Below are 18,764 nucleotides of genomic sequence, written 5' to 3' on the forward strand. Positions count from 1 at the left end.
TGTAACTGGGTCCTTTAAAGAGTGCTCATGATGACAGTAATGATCAATTTTAAGGAGAAGTATTTCTCTTCCTTCTACCCTTTCATTATTTTCTTCTGCTCTTTATATTGGTGCTTCTTCCTCTTGCCGATAGGCTGTCGATGTTCGTGCATGTATTTTTGAATTGTTGCCACAGATCCTTCTTCCATAAGGGGCGCATCGCTTCCAATGTAACTGGCCTTTACTCTCTCCTTAGCCAGTAATTTCTGCTTTTCTTACCAGCCCTGAGGTGAACATTTTCTTCCTGATAGCTGCTTTCGCCCTGCTCCTGCCTCCTGCTTGCCCATTCACACATTTTCAACTGCAGTCGGATTGTCTGACTTTTCTCAAAGCAGTAACATTCTTAAAGTGATAAAATCACTTTTTTTTCCTCCTGTTACAAGTTAATTTTTTCCATCATTGTTACTTTTAGGCATCTAAGCAACAATCCCACTGCTGATCATCGTGTAGCATGTCGCAATACAGTGTGGCTTGAGGTTTGGACAAAGTGCGAGCTCTAATATTTCATTCCATACCAAGTTGAAGGGCTATCTAATTAGTGGGAGTAGAGGATAAATCATGATTGAGTTTTAAAGTAAAGAAGAAATTCTCTCAACAATAAGTTGTGCTTTATTGGATGATAACAACGGGTACAAGAACATTGACTAGTTAGACATGATTATGAGGGCTACCAGGAGCCAGAATGATACATCTGTCCCCATCAGGGCCTCACATGAGACTATCTCTTCTTCATACCAGGACTGTGTGGCATAATCGGACGGGGTGGGCACACAATGTAGCTTCAATACAATACTATATCCTTTTATTGTCACATATAGTCCATTGCAGGATTACAATGAAAAATATCTACAATGTCTGTCTTCTCACAGCAACATCTTAGGTTTCTAAGGTAAGGATTGTCTCCTCACACCAGCCTCTGACCAGGACACGCTACCTGCGCGCTGCTCTGGGGTTGTTTCCCATGTGTTGTTTGGAGTTTCTTCCCTGCACCGCTCCAGGCCCATAGTCCATTCCCTGCTCCAGGGCTCACTGCTCGTGGTGTTCTGGGGCTCATGGGGCATGCCTGCAGGCCTCAGAGCAGAAAGCCATGCTGTCCATGCTTGACTCGATCCGTGCTCTCTCATGTTGCATGAGTCATCCAATACCTGCTCAGGTCTACCGCAGGACTTGACCCATTTGCCCCGCTCCTCTGTGGGACTCAGCCCACTCACTCTGCTCATCCATGGACTTGGTCAATTTGCTCCAGTCCTCCGTGGGACTCGGCCTGCTTGTCCCGGTCCTCAGCAGGATTTGATCCACTCACTCCGCACCTCCGCAGGGACTGACTCATTCACTCAGCTCCTCCATGGGACTCAGCCCACTCGCTCCAGCCCTCCGTTGGATTCGGCTTGCTCGCTCCGGTCCTCCATGGGATTCAGCCCACTTGTCCCAGTCTTCCATGGGACTCGGCCTGCTCACTCTGCAAGCCCAGGCTTCTGGGGTTGGAGGTGTTGGGTGGGGAAGAAAGAGAAAACTGCGAAGAGGAGAGAAAAAAGAAGGGCTATAAGGTAAAGAGACTGGTAAGCAGAGGAACTCCGACTGGAGTGCCTTACTCTGTCACCGTCTTGACCAGAGAATGTTTACTCTTTCAGAATCATTGCCTTACACAACTGTTATAAAATGCATCTACCAACTTATTCACTGAGATTTTTTATTACACAAAATAAGAACAGGACTGGCCTAATCAATCCTTTCAGCTGTTCCATCATTCAATTGGATCCTGACTGATCTATATTTCTACTCATTGAATATGAAGGTTTGTAACAACGGAACTCAGATTCAGCAATTAATCAAATTCCAAATGCTGGCATAAGATATGCACTGAAGAAATGACAGAGGACCAGTTGTGTGTGTGACATCATTAGAATTTGACAATAAGAACATTGCTTTGAGTTCTATCCAATCTACATTGTGTAAGATTGTATATTTAATTAGGATACTTCAGCCAAACTTGAAAAACAGTTTGAGTAGCGTTTTTCTGTCAAGCAAAAAGCATCTTTCATGAAGTCTTTAGCAAATAAAACAATAGTATCATAATACAAAATATAATCCATAACACAAACAGGTAAACTTGATTCTTTTTTGAAATCACTGGAGACTGGATGTGTAAGAAATTACTGTTGCTGATGTTTTCAGGTTATGATGGGTCAACATTTAAGCTCAAGTTACAGAAGTGACCTACCTATCAGCCATTGTATGATACAATTATGACACAACTTATGTACAGCTACAACCCTGAGTGAATGGCTTGCTGATAAAATACACAATTTTAGTCAAAGCTGGCCACTAAGCAAAGTTCAACCAAAGCTGGTTCACACAAAACAACATTTTGGTAATTTGATGCATAACTGGAAGCCTAATGTGTGGAGTTGGAGCCTTCTCTATCAATTCTGACCTCAACTTAGAATGGCTGGACCAATAAGCTTTGTCAAAGCGAGGTTGAATTCATTTGTAAGTACTGCCAGTGGTAAAATAAAAATCATGTCAACAGTGCTCTTTTAATGAAATTTGTACTTGTCAATTTTCAGGAATCTTACATAGCAAGTCAGAGGATAAATTCCTCTGACAAAACACCATATTTAATGTAAGGATTGGGAATAAGCCCTTTTTAAGAAATGAAAAGAAGACAAAATAGTAAAGTTTATGTATCCAGAGAGAGCTGTAGTATTGTTCATGTGTTGTCATATAGCAGGATATCGATCTCCCATGGAGGTTTTCATATGATGTATCCACAGAGAAAAAACTGCTTCCTTCTAATCTCTCATACTTATTGTTCTCTGCCAGCACTATTTGTCTATGTATGTCGCTTCAACTGGCAAATATGCAGTTGTTTTGGGGCAATGGAGTAGGAAGATAATGATAGCATAAAAGGGCAGGAGGGGAGCATACAGGCAGTTTGAAAGGGGGTCAATCATTGCTTGAAGGCTGAAGTTTTCAAACAATTTCAGGCTTGTTTCGAGAAAAACTGTCACAAATTTTGAGTGTTTGAGAATGGAGACCAGAAGGCTTCATACTTGCTGAGTTCTATTTCCTTGCCCCATCTTCACTCTTTGCACTAATATTTTGGGGGTAAGTTTAAAGGAAATGTGAGAGGCAGGTTTTTTATACAAACGGTAGTAAGAGCCTGGAATGTGCTGCCAGAGGAGGTGGTAGAGGTGGATGCATAGCAATGTTTAAGAGGCATCTTGACAGATTTTTTTTCTATGCTTTAGGAAGAAGGATTGTAATATTTAACTTGCATCTTCCTCCTTCCAGCAGCGTTTCAGTGCCCTTCTCTAGTTTTTACTACCTCTGTGATCTTTCACTTCCGTTACTTCATTCCCGCAACATATACCTCTCTCACTGCAGCTTATTTCATTCTATTTGCAACTCCTGGTCTTATGTGCTAAAGTTAGGCACCTGGAATTGAACTCAGCTCGTCTTACCCTTCTCCGTTTTATTACTGCTACCTTCAGCTGAGATATTAATCTCCACAGCTATCTCCCTAGAATCCTTTTACTATACACTTACATAGCATTTTCACAAAATCAGGATCATGCAAAGCATTCAAGCGTTATTCATGTAACACAGGGACACCAAAATAAACAATTCATGTCATCGGCTTGGTACCAAACTTGTGCAAGAGCCAGCTGCACAGCCCCATTGTACTGCCTTTTCCTCACATTCTCATATTTTCTTTTTTCAATTATTTGCACCATTGTTAAATAAAAATATCAATGTAAACAAAGCAAAGCTATAAACGTAGTGAGGTCCATGTGATTGAAGACTTAATGCAGGATATTGGTATGATCAAGAAATACCAGGGTTAAGTGAGACTTGCAGGCAGGGCAGCTGGTGCAGGGTAAAGTCAGAGAAGGGAGGAGAAATGGGAATTGAGGCCCATGTGTGTGTAAAATGGCAGAAGAGAGGCAAGCCCATGAATGGGCTCAAGTTAGCAGAGGTGCGGTAAGAACCAGTGACAAATGAATAATTTGAAAACAGATAGAAAAGTGAATTAAAAGCCAGATGAAGGTTGTAGTAATTCAGAGGAGAGATTGGACAAATATAGCTTGTTTTCACTTGAACATCAAAGGATGAAGTACAACTTGATGGAAGCTTAAAAAATTATGAGAGGCATGGATAGAATAGATAGTCAGACTCTTTTCTCAGGGCAGAAGTGTCAATTAGCAGGTTTATTGGAAAAGGGGGCAAGTTTAAAGGAGATGTGAGAGGCAGGTATTTTACACAAATTGTAGTAAGAGCATGGAATGTGCTGCCAGAGGAGATGGTAGAGATTGATACAAAGCAGTGTTTAAGAGGCATGTTGACTGATTCTGTTCTATGCTTTAGTAAAAAGCATAGTAAAAAGCTTTAACTTCTAAACTTGCTTTCTTTATTTTTCTACTCTGCACATTTGTACTTAAGATGGCAACATATATGGCAGCTTGTAAACGTTTCACTGTACTCATGCAATTGAGTACATGTGACACTAAAGCTAATTTTAAAACTAATTCTAGGCAGGGCATAGAGGGATATGCCATGTAGAGTTAAGAGGTTTTTAGTTTAGAAAGGCATCATGTGTCAGCACAGTCTTGGTGGGCCGAAGGGCCTGCACTATTCTCTGTTATTTGTTCCCATCTGATGTTGCACCCTAAAGTACAAACAAATCTGTAAAATGCCCCTGCGTTGTCTCTGAACTATTATCTTATTATCAAACCATCTGTTAATAGATAAAGTTTGGCGGACAGGAAAAATTGTAAATGTGACACCATGAATATTTCTTAATGTGATCTGTTTGAGGAACTGGAAAAGTAGATCTGAATAAAATAGTTGAATATTCCATTGATAGTCATATATCAATGTACTTCTCATTTCATTAAAATGGTAATCCAGTGGCGAATCTTACTAACAATACATAACAGAAACTGTAAGTGCCAAATTTCCTGGTGCAACAGCTTGTTTATATCATAAATCATTGAGAGAAACAATGTTCAGTGCATGTCATTAGGAACCTGGTTCAAGAGGATTATATTTCTTATATATGTTAAAGTGGTCTTATCCTCTGTTCTTAAAGTTAGGATACGATGAAGAAAAGAATGATTATGTTTTCTATGGAGAATATAGTGAAAGTGAGTCCCACCCAGTGCCAGCTCCAAAAGTTCCTACTTCTCCAGACCAGGAAAAAAGAAATAGACACAGAACCAATGTCATCAATGAGATTATAAACAAAGAGCGAGACTATGTCAAGAACTTAAAGGACATCTATGAGGTAAGGATCAGTTTCTTTGATATGTGAGATTGCATCAATTTTGTTCCTGCCAAACTTTCCCTCCCCTGCCACCAAAAGACGTGGGGAGAATTTTGGTCTTATGATGGGAGTTGGTGGTGTGTGAGATTGTTGCATTCCACTCACCAGTTAGATCGTGTTCTGGAGTTGAAATAGCCTGCATTCATGGATTGTGTGGCGCCCGGCAATGTCTATCCACCACTTGCTTTGGCGGCTGCTCGATGTCCGAGACAATTCAATAATACCACTTGCATTGGTTGAATTTGAAAAGCTCTTTGCCTGGGCAGTTCTCTATTTACCCTCAGACATCATCGTGCAGTTTGACAGTGCCACTTCCCATTAATGCACTCCCCTGTAAGCTCTAACCAAGCACATAATCACCTTCAGTGATGCCCAGTTCCTCATCTCCTGTTCAGCGAGCTGCCTAAAGGGAGCACACACCATACTCACATTGCTGTTCTCTGAGGCACAGAAGTGGTGTCCCAAAGGCTTAATCCTTTACTCACTACCCCCATCTGCCATCGCTCTTGACTCCTCCAGCATGGATCACTGGACTCTGAGAACTCACTCCTCTTGAAATTACTGACTTACTAGTAGCTCAGGCAGTAACGCAATGGAAGTACTAATCGGGCAAGACTTCCCCTGGATACATTGAATTCCAGCATTCTCATTTTAGACTCTCTCGGGCCCCAAATCTGTGATCAAGGGCATTTCGCCACAAAAGTTTAGATGGTCTGGAGCATCCACTTGCAACCTGTATTGCAGACAACAGCAGTCATCTGACAGAACACTACAGGAAACAGTACCTTAAGTAGCAATGGCTATCTGGAACCAAGTGATAAATAATATGCAGGCCTTTCTCAATTCTCATTAAAACTCATTATTTGAAATCTTTCCACGTGGAGAATATTCCTTGTGATCTTGCAGCTTTCAATAATGTGCATATCAGTTTGATATTTAAGCAGATATATTGTAGATTGGAAGGAATCAGACTGATTTTCTAATGTCTGTTACATCCAGGGAACACAAATTCTACAATTTCAGTTCAGTGAACCGCCACTGAGGAGATCTACCTGTAAAACTTTGACCCCTTTCACTTTGTTGAACTCCACCTACCAGGGGAGGTGAAGGCCTACTCGTATTATTGCTGGACTGTTAATCCAGAGACCCAGATAATGTTCTGGGTCAGGTTTGAATCCCACCATGGCAGATGGTAGAATTTGAACTCAATAAATATCTGGAATTAAGAGCCTAATGATGACTATGAATCCATTGTCAATTGTTGGAAGAACCCATCTGGTTCACTAATGTCCGTTAGGGAAGGAAACTGCCATCCTTACCCGGTCTGTCATCTATGTGACTTCAGGCTCACAGACATGTGGTTGACTCTGAACTGCCCTCTGGGCAATTAGGGATGGACAATAGATGCTGCCTAGCCAGTGACACCCTCATCCCATGATTGAATTTTAAAAAAAGGGTTGAGTCTTTGCTTCTGATGTTTGTAATATGTCCATTTTATGTAGTTGCTTCCTAGTGCATAATAATTTATGTTGTTTTCCTTTTGCATGTAATAAAGGTTGATATACTTTTCTTAAAAGCTTCTTATAAATATAAGTAGAGAGGTAGTGAGGTTATGCTTCAATTATACATGGAATTGGTGAGACCACATCAGAAGTATTGTGAATAGTAGTGGCTTCCTTACTTAAAGCAGGATATAAACATGTTGGAACCTGTTTACCAAACTAATACTTGGAATTAGTGGGTTGACTTATGAGGAAAGGTTGGACCAGCTAGGCTTGTATCCATTGAAGTTAAGATGAGTAAGTGGGCTAAGAAACATATAAGATGCTAAAGGGTCTTGACATTGTGGATGTATGTTTCATCTCATAAGAGAAACTAGAATGAGGGGTCACTGTTTAAAAACAGAGGTCACTCATTTATAACAGAAATAGTGCAGTTTATTTTTTCAGAGGATCATGAGACTTTGGAGCTCATCCTGAAGAGATGTTATCAAGAGAAACTTGAGTATTTTAAAGACAGAGATAGAAACATTATTCTTAAGTAAGGGATGAAAGGTTAACAAGGTTGAGATTGTCGATTTGAGGCAGGCTTAAGGGGCTGAATTGCCTATTCTTGCTCCCTGTTCATGTTTTCATGATATGTTCAGTGATTGACCACAGTGCTAAGCAAATTGTAAACATTCAGGGCAGCACAGTGGCATTTCTCCACAAAAGTTTAGCATCCACTTTCAACCTGTATTGCAGACAACAGCAGTCATCTGACAGAATACTACAGGAAACAGTACCTTAAGCAGCAATGGCTATCTGGAACCAAGTGATAAATAATATGCAGGCCTTTCTCAACTCTCATTAAAACTCATTATTTGAAATCTTTCCACGTGGAGAATATTCCTCGTGATCTTGCAGCTTTCAATAATGTGCATATCAGTTTGATATTTAAGCAGATATATTATAGATTGGAAGGAATCAGACTGATTTTCTAATGTCTGTTACATCCAGGGAACACAAATTCTACAATTTCAGTTCAGTGAACCGCCGCTGAGGAGATTAGGAGGAGGTTAGCACTGCTGCCTCACAGCACCAGGGACCCAGGTTCAAATCCGCCCTTGGGTGACTGTCTGTGTGGAGTTTGCATATTCTCCCCGTGTCTGCGTGGGTTTCCTCCAGGTGCTCTGATTTCCACTCACAGTCCAAAGATGTGCAGGTTAGTTGGATTGGTCACACTAAATTGCCCGTAGCGTTCAGAATGTGTAGCTTAGATGGGTTATGGGCAGAGTGGGCCTGGGTGGGAGGCACTGAGGTTAGATGTGGACTTTCCACACTGTCGGGATTCTTCTCATGATAAAATATATAGTCTATCAAGGCAGGTGCTATTTTGGGATCAGACATGGCCAGTTTTACAGGTAGCTGGGATCACAACAATATGGGGTCTGAAGCCCATCTTGGGGTCAAATATGATACCAAGGTTGCTCAGCCTCAGCGTGAGAGGTGTAGTTGGCAGCTGGAGTGCCAAGGTTGTGGTGGATACCAAAGACAATTGCTTTGGTCTTCCTAATACATAGCTGGAGGAAATGCCTATTCATTCAGTACCACACGTTTAATAAACGTTCTGAAAATGTTGAGTCAGTGGAGGGATCTTTTTGGGTTGCAATGCAGGAAGCCACTGAACCTGAACAAGGATGTGAATTGTTCTTTGATATTTCCAGGAGTCTGCTGTATGTTTAGTTGATTCATCAATCTGGTAGTTCAAATGACAAAGCATAGCAATTAGTCAAGGAGGCATGAAGTAATCTTTGCCATCAACCAGCTTCTTGCAAATTGTGCAGTGTGAATAGTGGGCCTGTAGGACTGTTGTAATGTAAATGCATGATTACAAGGGACTTGAAAAGCAAGCAAGCAACTAAATGATGTGCTGCTGGACATCACGTACTATTTGCTAACTTCTAGACAGAAATTCTTTACAATTCACGGACATGATATCTGAAGTTGGGTACATGCTCTAGACTTGTAGGAATTCAAGTTTGAATGTACCAACCTTACAGCAATACCCTATGATCAGATAATCATGGTGAAAGCTAGGGATGTGTTTTCCCTAGCGATTAAGACATCAATCAAGATTTTCAAAGTATGGACCTGAAATTAACTGATGATATTGACATACCATGTGACAGCAAAAGTAAGTATATTCCAGAATGCAGTAAGCTGGGGTGCCACAAACATTCTACCAACCAAAAGGTGATGCCACACTGGGGAGTTAGGACATGAATTGATTGCTGCAGAATCCTGAGCCTAGACCCTGTTCTTGTAGCCGCTGTTAGGATTTCATTCTGTTAACCCAGGATTTAGCTATGATGATTAATCACAAGCTTTATCTGAGGGTGTCTTCACCAATGTATACAGCCTGTGGTTGTTAGATGAAGCAAGGCAGTGGTGTTGATTACTTAGACTAGAAATGCCAAGAAATCCTAATGATGTTATTAGATCCTAATTTGTATTCAGGGAGCCAAAAGTTGATTGCCCAGGTCGAAACAGTGGGGATCACAGTTTGTTATCTTTCTGCGTCCATTCAGATTGAAATGTGCATCATGGAACATACTTGCTCCTACTTAATTTGCAAGAACATAGCATTGGCTACGTGGCACTTGAAGTGCTATCTTGCTCCTCCAACCTTCCAGTAACACATGATATGACAGGGGTCTGCGGAACTGTTGTTCAGCTCCCTAAAGGCAGGCTCAGTCTGAAAGAGAAGCTGCACAAAAATATTGCAGCAATGCAAAAACTTTCAGCATAAACATCGAGGTAGGCAAAGGGTTCCCTACCGACAGCTGCAGAGCTGAAGACATTCATAGTACCAGTGGGCAGGAGGAGAGATTCCAGGGTTCAAGGGGAAGGGAACCCTGCAGGATCACTCTCAGGAGAGTTGGCAGCAAGTGAACTCCTGGACACTAGAGAAACATTACAGGAAATCTAATGAACTCACCTGGGCTGTATCTTTACTGCATATTACTCATCATAGCACCAGCCTCTCATGGCGCATAATGCACTGAAACACCAATATTCATCCAGCAACACTTGCTGACATTTAAGGTTCATGAATACTAGCCAGATGCTCCACTGCATTTTCGTTCACCCACTGGTGCTGTCTGCCACTTCTCTCTGCCCACACATGCATAAAGTTGTTCAGAAATGGCACGCACAATATCCAAACATGCACCCCCAGAGACACTGTATCATACAGAACAAGGTGGCATACAATAGGAAGGAACGAAGCAGGATGAGGGAAAGAAAGAACGTTGACATTTCCTGGAATTCCCTCCCTAATGGCATTGCGGGTCAACCCACAGCAGATGGACTGCAGCCAGTCAAGAAGGCAACTCACCACCACCTTTTCAGGTGCAAATAGGGAAGGGCAAAGAAATGCTGGCTAGCCAGCGATGCCCACATCCCACAGGTGAATAGAAAAAATCATTCTTGAGCTCGAGAGAGCAGGTGGCCCTCAGCATCATGATATCAGTTACAATGGAGCCCATTGTATTGACTGCAATGATAAAATTGAGGCTAACATGTATTCTTACCTTACGTACCTTCTCAGTTCATTCTTATCCTGCTGTCAAGTTTGAGGAACATGCAGCTGATAGTTTGACCATGATCCACTGACTCAGCATCTCATCCATTCCCTTCTGAGTTCCTGCTTTCAGATACTCAAGAAACACTCCTGACCAGCCACAGCATCCTAAGGAGGAGAGAGAACATCAGAGTAACATTGATAAACAGGCCTTACTCATTGATCTGACTCACACTGCCACCAGCTCAGCTATTGGTGCTTCAGACAAGTACAGAACTCAGTTTGGCTTGTCTGGTAGCCTCCTTTCTTTGCTAAGAGAAGTGCGGTGCAAACGGAATGTGAATGTGTAATTTGTAAAGGTTGTAATTGTAATAGTACAAGTAGTAGCACGACATTGTAAAGCGTAATTTGTGATGGGGGAGTGCAGGTATGCAGTGGTGGGGATTGGTCAGTGAGGTGGGAGGAGCGGATAGCTGGGAGAGAAGATGGACAGGTTGTGTCAGGTCAAGGAAGAGGGGATGAGAGGCAGGGTCGGTCATTGGATGAGTCCGGGGGTGCGGAGATTTTGAAACTAGTAAAGTCCACATTGAGACCGTTGGGTTGTATTACAGCTAATCTGCCAACAATCCCTACCACTGAATACTTGCGTTCACCCGTCACCACCCCACCTACCTTCTCCAGCCCTAACCCTCTTCTCTCTATTTATTTCTAAGCTCCCTTCCCCCTCCCCCATTTCTGGAGAAGGGCCGAGGCTCGAAATGTCAGCTTTCCTGTTCCTCTGACGTTGTCTGGCCTGCTGTGTTCGTCCAGCTCCACACCAAAGCAATATTAACATGGGTACTGGGTATGTAATGGGTTAGGACAATTCCAGGCTCTTTGTTTGAGTCAAAACTAAATTAAAATTCAGGCAAAATGAAACAATTTCAGCCCTTTATTCTCATTAACCATTATCCAGACCATAACACTTGCCTTTGTAGATCACACCTTAAGCTCTCAAAGGCATCCAGCAGAATCAAGGAAATGTGAGGGTGATGTATTGCAGCTAATCTGCCAGGCCATTAACAACTATTCACCCTCCCAACCTGATTGTTCTCAACTCCTTTGTCTGTCCAACTTTCTTTCTCTTTAGGCTCTATCCTATCGTTTGGTCCTTACCCCACCCACCTCCCTATTTTCTGCAAATTAACTGATGTTTTCCAAGCCACCATCAGTTCTGAGGAAGGGTCACCAGACCTGAGACATTAACTCTGTCTTTTCCTTCACAGATGCTGCCAGAGCTGCTGAGATTTTCCAGCAACTTTGTTTTTGTTCATGTGTTACAGCTATTCTTTTCAGTTTGAGTTGATGACATTTCTGAAAGGATTTGAATCTGTAGCACAAAAAAAAACTACAAGAGTTTGTGTTCATGGGGCATGAGAAGAAAATAAATCCTTTCCGTTTCTCCTGGAAATTCACGAGCAAGAACATGCATGCTCTCCCCAAAAATATTTGTGGAAAATATTCTTGTTAACAAGCTAAGAATTTAGTAAATATTGTCTTTAATGCTAAACTGTCAATATAATTTCTTTCCTGGTAACACGTCAACAGCAGACATATAAAAACTAAATACTGGGATGTTCATTATAATTTTATTACATCATTTGACTCAACAAAATATTTGCTCATGTTCTGCTTCAGTCAGTTTTGGTTTGAGACATTTGAGTTGCAAAAGGAAGATTGAAATAAATTATTCCTTTGTTTAACCCTCAGGGTTACTACAAGCGTTGTCAAAAATATCCTGATATGTTCTCACAAGAACGACTGTATACCATCTTTGCAAACATTGACAACATTTACAAATTCCAGAAGAAGTTCCTGAAATGTCTAGAGAGGGCATATAATTCACAACAGCCATACTTGACTGCATTTGGCTTCTGCTTCCTCGATTATGTGAGTAGTTATTTAATATTTCCTTTGATCAATAGGCCAGCTCGTTTAATTTGAGTTTTTTTTTCAAAACCATTCAGAGGATTCCTCCCTGCTACTGATTATAATTGGTTTTGGCAGCTCTTAGGTTGTATAAAACCCTTGGATCTTGGGGAACCCCACACACTGGTGCAATTTTATTTTTCACAGACATGGAGGAATCACCACCTTTCACTGCTAGAACATTAGGAAGTACCCAATAATAAAGTGCAATCTCACAACAGGTTCACTTACTCTACAGACCGCCGCAGAAATTCTTCATCTTCATGCAATCTTATGGACCAAGAAATCAAGCAGAGGTACCGTAGCTACGGCTCTATAAAATTTGCCATCAGTCCCTACAAGTAATTACACCATTAAAGCCATCATATCAACCCACACGCCAACTGCGACAAAGGTAACTCCTGGGTTCACAGGGTTCCCACCTGACACCAGGAATAGATAATTTGCCCTATGCCAGTTGAGCTCCTAACAGCAGTTGGAGGACCACAATCAAAATTAATAACAGCAAGAGGAATTTATATAGCAATTTGGAAATACTAAAATATCCCAGGTGCTTCATAGGACATTTATTAAATAAATTCTGCAGTCAGTAAGTAAATGGACCAAGCCAACACTGCATCCACTCCCCCACGCCCAGTAGTTTTCGACCTGGATCAGAACACAGTTAAAGTTACTTTCTCTTGGTTCCTGAGAAGCCAGTTGTCACCAGTTGTCTGTCCTCATCCTACAAATAATACTGTGAACCATCAAATGCCAATCACCAACTGTGGAACTGTCGTACATAGATTTAGATTGGGTTAGATTTGATAAATTCTTTTTGTCGCTTTGAAAAAATGAATTATATTTTTATTTGATATGTTGATCTAAAAATTAATGTCACTTCTAACATCAGATGTACGTAAGAAATAAAAGCAGGAGAAGGTCTGTGACTTTAGTGGCCTGTTCTGCAATTCAACAAAGCATAACTCACCTTCTACATAAATTCCTCTTCTGACCTATCTCCAGAGCGCTTGGTTTTCTTTGTAGCCATAATCTATGAACTGTCTTTGAATATGGTTAATAAGTAAATGTCTTTAAGGTACAGAAATTCAATGATTCAAAATGCATTGAATGAGTACTTTTTTCTACCTCTCAGTCTTTGCTGTAAATCTGTACTTTCTAAGTGTACAGGTTCTTCAGGGCTTAGATTGTCTCACGTGTATGAGGTGAGCCACCTTCTGTTCTGATAGCAGTGCCTTGTAAACAAAATGTTGTCTGTTGCAGCTGTGCAACAGTTTACAAGTTATAAGAATAAGCTTTACATTACTACAAAGGCTGTTGTGGGGAGGGGGCAATAGCTTTCGCTCTGAAATCCACAAGATCCTACTTTCTCCACTCAAAGTCTGCAAGATGTCAAGGTGCTTATTGCACTGAATCAAGTATTAACCTATTCAGATCCATATAACATCCCTACAATTTCCAAAAAAAGGGGTTATGTTTATTTAAAAAACTATGTTTACTCTTAACCCATTCCAAGAAAGTGTTTGACCTTGTAAACTAAGACAATCTGGAGATTTCACTATTCACCCTGATTGTGCTCTCTTCGAGCTTTGAAGAAAGTAATTTATTGGTGAGAAGGTAGTTGTCTTGAAGTTGTTGTCTTCCTGACAGTCTGAGGTTCTGCCCTGTTATCTGGTTTGCCATTCATTTCATCCCAATCAATAACCTGAGGATGCTCAACTGTACTAGAATGAGGGTCCTATGAACTTTCTTTTGCCTTATTCGGCAGTACCACCAATATATGATCTCCATTTGTTCTCATCTCCACAGATGATTCAACTTTTCTGTTTAAATCTCTGAACCTCACTTGTTGGATCATTCCTAGTGCAAAACACACCAATATATTTTGAATTAAGCAGGACATTTTTTTTAGGGATTTACAAAGGATTTACTGTAAATCTTTATTTTGTATCACATACGATATTATACTCTGGAGTAGGTAGGAATTGAATCCATGCTTCCCGATTCAGAGGTAGGGGCAATATCACTGCACCATGAGAACCCTTCAGATTTAACTTGTTTTTTTTTCTCTATAGGTGGAAGGGCTATCACATGGAACTGTGCAGTTTTTTTTCCCCCTCCTTTAATTCACCCCTGTTTCCACTGAATCATTTTACTAACACAGCCCAGTAAGGACCATGCAATGAACCCAAAGGGAAGGGAGAGGAAGTGGGGGAGGGAGGGAATTAAGTCAAAATGAATTGGAGGGTGACAAAAGGTATTTAAGTTACCCTACTTCCAAACTGAGCTCCTAAGTTTCTAATCAACCTATTAAACACCTCTGCAGCAGATAGGACTTGAACCCAGTCCTCTTAGTCCAGAGGAAGTAACACTACCACTGCACTGCAAGAGCCCCAAACTGAACTCCTATTTTTATACCTCAAAGTGCTTCAAACTCTACTTCGTGATATTTTTCTAATCAACCTATTAAGGGATGTTATTGGCACACCTTTGGTGCAAGTGGAACCCAGGTCTCCTGGCTCAGAGGTAGGGGCACCACCAATGTGCCACAAAAGCCTAATCTAAAACAACTCCAAGACATTTCCTAATCAATCTGTTCAGGAATGTTATTCCACACATCCGGAGCAGTTGGGACTTAAATATAAGCCTCCTGGTTCAGAAGTAGGGATGCTACCATTGCACCACAAGAACCCTACAAACTCAATACTGAGAGATATTTAATCAATCTGTTCAGAAATGTTCTTACACATCTCTGCTGCAGCAAGAACTTGAAAACCCAGACTTTCTGACTCAGAGACACCCCCAAACTCATCTTTTTTCTTTTTCGTTTTTGTTTTTGTGAAACATGTTTTCTTGGAGAGCGTAGAAATTTGAATCTTCCTCTTTCTCCCCATCAGTAAGTCAAATGGTGCTTGACTGCATTGGAATTCATTAGTACAGTGTAGAAGTCGGAATTCTTCTTTAAAAGTGACTTAACAATTCTGACCCTAGGTTAGATTCTGGGCAATGTGGTGAGGTTGTACATGCTGTAATCCACAACTAGCTGCAAAATTGCTGAACAACTCAATACATCGAATGAAACAAACACATCTCTCCATGCATCAGAAATGTCTCATGTGACACTCAGATAACTGCTTGCATAGTTGTTGTATTTAATTTCTTAATGACAGTGACAAAGGATCTCTTATCAAATACAAGCAAATCCCAAGGTCTATAAGGCAATTGGTTAATATTAATGATTCTTTTTACTCAGCCATGTGGATGGCACATGTCTCGCAAATGGTAATATGTTCCTTAATGTCCCTGAGGATACAAGGCTACCACAATGCAAACTGAACAACCTGCTCTGCATTTGATGACTCCTGTGTATCCTTGTTGAAGCTTCCCCAAAACCTCCTCTCTATGTGAAGCTGGAATGTTTCTCATACACTTGTAGATTTTTAAAAATTTTAAAACTATTTCTGTAGTCAACATATACATTCATAGCCATCTCACTGAGGCTTCCATGCAAATAACTCTTGGTGCAATGTCAACAAAATTTCAGATATTCCTGATCTCTCTTTTGTTCCTGTGAAATCTGGCTAAGCCAATTGCTGGCTGTTGTGCTGCTGTGGACCAAACGCATGATCTGATTTCTCTGGCTCTTGATGGTCACTCTGGAGAGCACATCTACTATTGTCGATAGTTTCCCTGGGCGTAAACTGCTTCGTAAGTGACTGTCATGAGAAGTCAAAAATGTTTCATCCTTAGAAGCATTCTTGCAAGTTCCTTCTCATCTAGTTGATTTCTCAAAGGTTGGGCTTCTCTCACATGTTACCAAAGATAGACAATGAAGTCTTTATTGCCTGCCTTCTATTGAAAGCTGAACAAGCAAAACATAATCATAAAATGCAACTGCTCAGTAACTTTTATTTTTATAGGTACTCCCTATCTGCGTGTGGCTAAAAGTGAATGAATTTCATTCAAAACCAAAGACAACTTGGGAAATTTTCTTTTAACATAGCACATTATTGTGATCTGGAATGCACTGTCTCAAACGTTGGTGAAAGCAAATTCAATAATGAAAAGGAAATCAATTAAAATGTTTGGATTGGAAAAATCTGTAGAACAGTGTAATGAAGTAGGGGATTGGGACTAATTGGCTTTACCAAATAGCCGAAACTCACATGATGATCCGAAAGAGCTCTCCTCTGTACTATATCATCCTATATAACATGATTCATACTATTGTTGATTAAAGTTTTTCATGTTTCAAGGCTACTTCTGGTGAGATACTTTCTCCTTGCTGACTTGTACTCATTTGGGAAGGCAATGGCCCAGTGGTATTATCACAGGACTGTTAATCCAGAGACCCAGATAATGGCCTGGGAACCCGGGTTTGAATACTGCCATGGCAGACAGTGCAATTTGAATTTAATTTTTAAAAATTGAATCAAGAGTCTAATGATGACCATGAATCCATTGTCAATTGTTAGGAAAAACCCATCTGGTTCACTAATGTCCTTTAGGGAAGGAAACTGCCATCCCTACCTGGTCTGACCTACATGTGACTCCAGACCCACAGCAATGTGGTTGACTCTTAACTGCCCTCTGGGAAATTAGGGATGGTAATAAATACTGCCTAACCAGTGACACCCTCATCCTGTGAATGATTTTATTTTTAAATTGCCTGTTTCCTTGCATTGGAATGAAATTCAACTGTCAGCTTGATTTGATGCAAAAACATTAACAGTAGTGTTGGATTTTCTACAGTTATTATTTTTGTTACAAAAACATCATTAACTATGAACAAGCAATAAATCTAAAATATGCTTTCATGTTTTCACTTTTGTTGACTTAATTCAAGCTTTGAGCAGTCTTTGGATATCACCTCTTATCACTTGACAACAATAATTACAAATTAGAGCTTTTAAAGACACCTCTGCTGCTGTTCAAAAGAAAATCTGTAAGCATACTTTGTTCCTGCAGTTTAAAAGCGACAATTTTCCAATTATCTGTCCTTAGCATACAGTTGCAACCCTCAGATTAACAATTATCTCACACACAGTACTCTGAATATTTGAGTGAATTTTGCTAAGTTGAATTTTGAAGCCAGAGTGTTACTTAGAATTAATGCACTGAGGTACACTTATTTAAAATGCTAAATGTTAAAAGCATAAAATTCTCAAGAAACATAAACAATACTATTCCATGAAAATCTACAATCCATCTATCAGCCTTCACAGGAAAGATTCTGATGAAACTGAACAGTTTTAGATTGCTGATGAAACTAAATCTGATTTTCTTTGTGAGAGTGTATTCAATATGTTCACTACTTCATTAGTGAATAAAGGCAATTCTCGAATGCACCATTGCTAATCTATGTAAGAGATTATGCAAGAGAGAATAACAAGAGGAGAACATTTGGCTTGTCAATTTGCTCCTCATGACAGATCTTGGACTTCAACATCATTTTTCTGCTTGCTTCCCAAATCCCTCACTTCCCGAGAGCCCATAACTTCTCTACTGCAATTTTAAATGGATTCAGTGATGGCACAGCCACAACCCTCTGGGGTAGAGAATTCTACACATTCACATTCCCTGAATGAAGGAATTATTCCTCATCTCAATCTCAAATTATTGACCTTCAGCATGAGACCGTGTTCTTTTGTTCTAGATTCCCCAAAGAGTGGATTCTTGAACTCTCATGATTTACCCTGTCAAGCCTCTTCAGAACGTTATATTTTTCAACGAGTTCACCTGTCATTTTCCTAAATTCGTGAGCTTATCAACCAACGCCAACCTTCATTTCACAAGAACCAATCTGGTGAACCTTTGCTGTACTGTCACCCAAGCATTTCCTTTCTTAACACACTATTCCAGGAGTGACAAAACTCTCAAACTGTACCAACTGTCAATTTGTTCAATCTTTGTACTTTAACTGGAATGCTTTTTATTTAAGATGAGAACAGCTTGCCTAGGGATACGGTTACTTTTGGAGCTCATACCTTCAGTACTATTGCTGCAATGTTGTCAGGGCTCATAGCCTTTACAGCATCCAGTGCCTCCAATCATTTCTTTATATCTTGTGGAAGGAATCAAATTGGCTAAAAATTGGCACATGAAATGTTGTTGACCTCCAGACAAAGCCAAGATGGACAAGCACTTCTAGCTGAAGACAGCTACAAATACTCCAGCCTTGTCTATTGAAGATATTTGTGGAAAATCCTCACAATGTTTGGGAATGTCGGAGTTCACAGTATTCACCACGTACAACACATAAGGAAGGTCTATAGTTTGTGAGAGACAGAGACAAGTCATCAATTGAGGAAAAAATATAAGTTGGTTTGATTTTCATTACACGCATTGCACTCTCGCAAGAATTCAC

The 18,764-nt window shown here is 40.5% G+C and overlaps 1 protein-coding gene across 1 annotated transcript in view; it reads left to right on the forward strand.

Annotated features, from left to right (window-relative positions):
- LOC125457713 (rho guanine nucleotide exchange factor 4-like) overlaps positions 1 to 18,764 on the forward strand; it is a 63,708-nt gene that overhangs the window by 24,545 nt on the left and 20,399 nt on the right. Inside the window, exons 5-6 of the mRNA XM_048542285.2 lie at positions 5,132 to 5,326; positions 12,179 to 12,358. Coding sequence (XP_048398242.2) covers positions 5,132 to 5,326; positions 12,179 to 12,358 — 375 coding nt within the window. The remainder of the gene's footprint in view (positions 1 to 5,131; positions 5,327 to 12,178; positions 12,359 to 18,764) is intronic.

Source organism: Stegostoma tigrinum, chromosome 14 (genome assembly GCF_030684315.1).
Source record: "Stegostoma tigrinum isolate sSteTig4 chromosome 14, sSteTig4.hap1, whole genome shotgun sequence".
Taxonomy (NCBI): domain Eukaryota; kingdom Metazoa; phylum Chordata; class Chondrichthyes; order Orectolobiformes; family Stegostomatidae; genus Stegostoma; species Stegostoma tigrinum.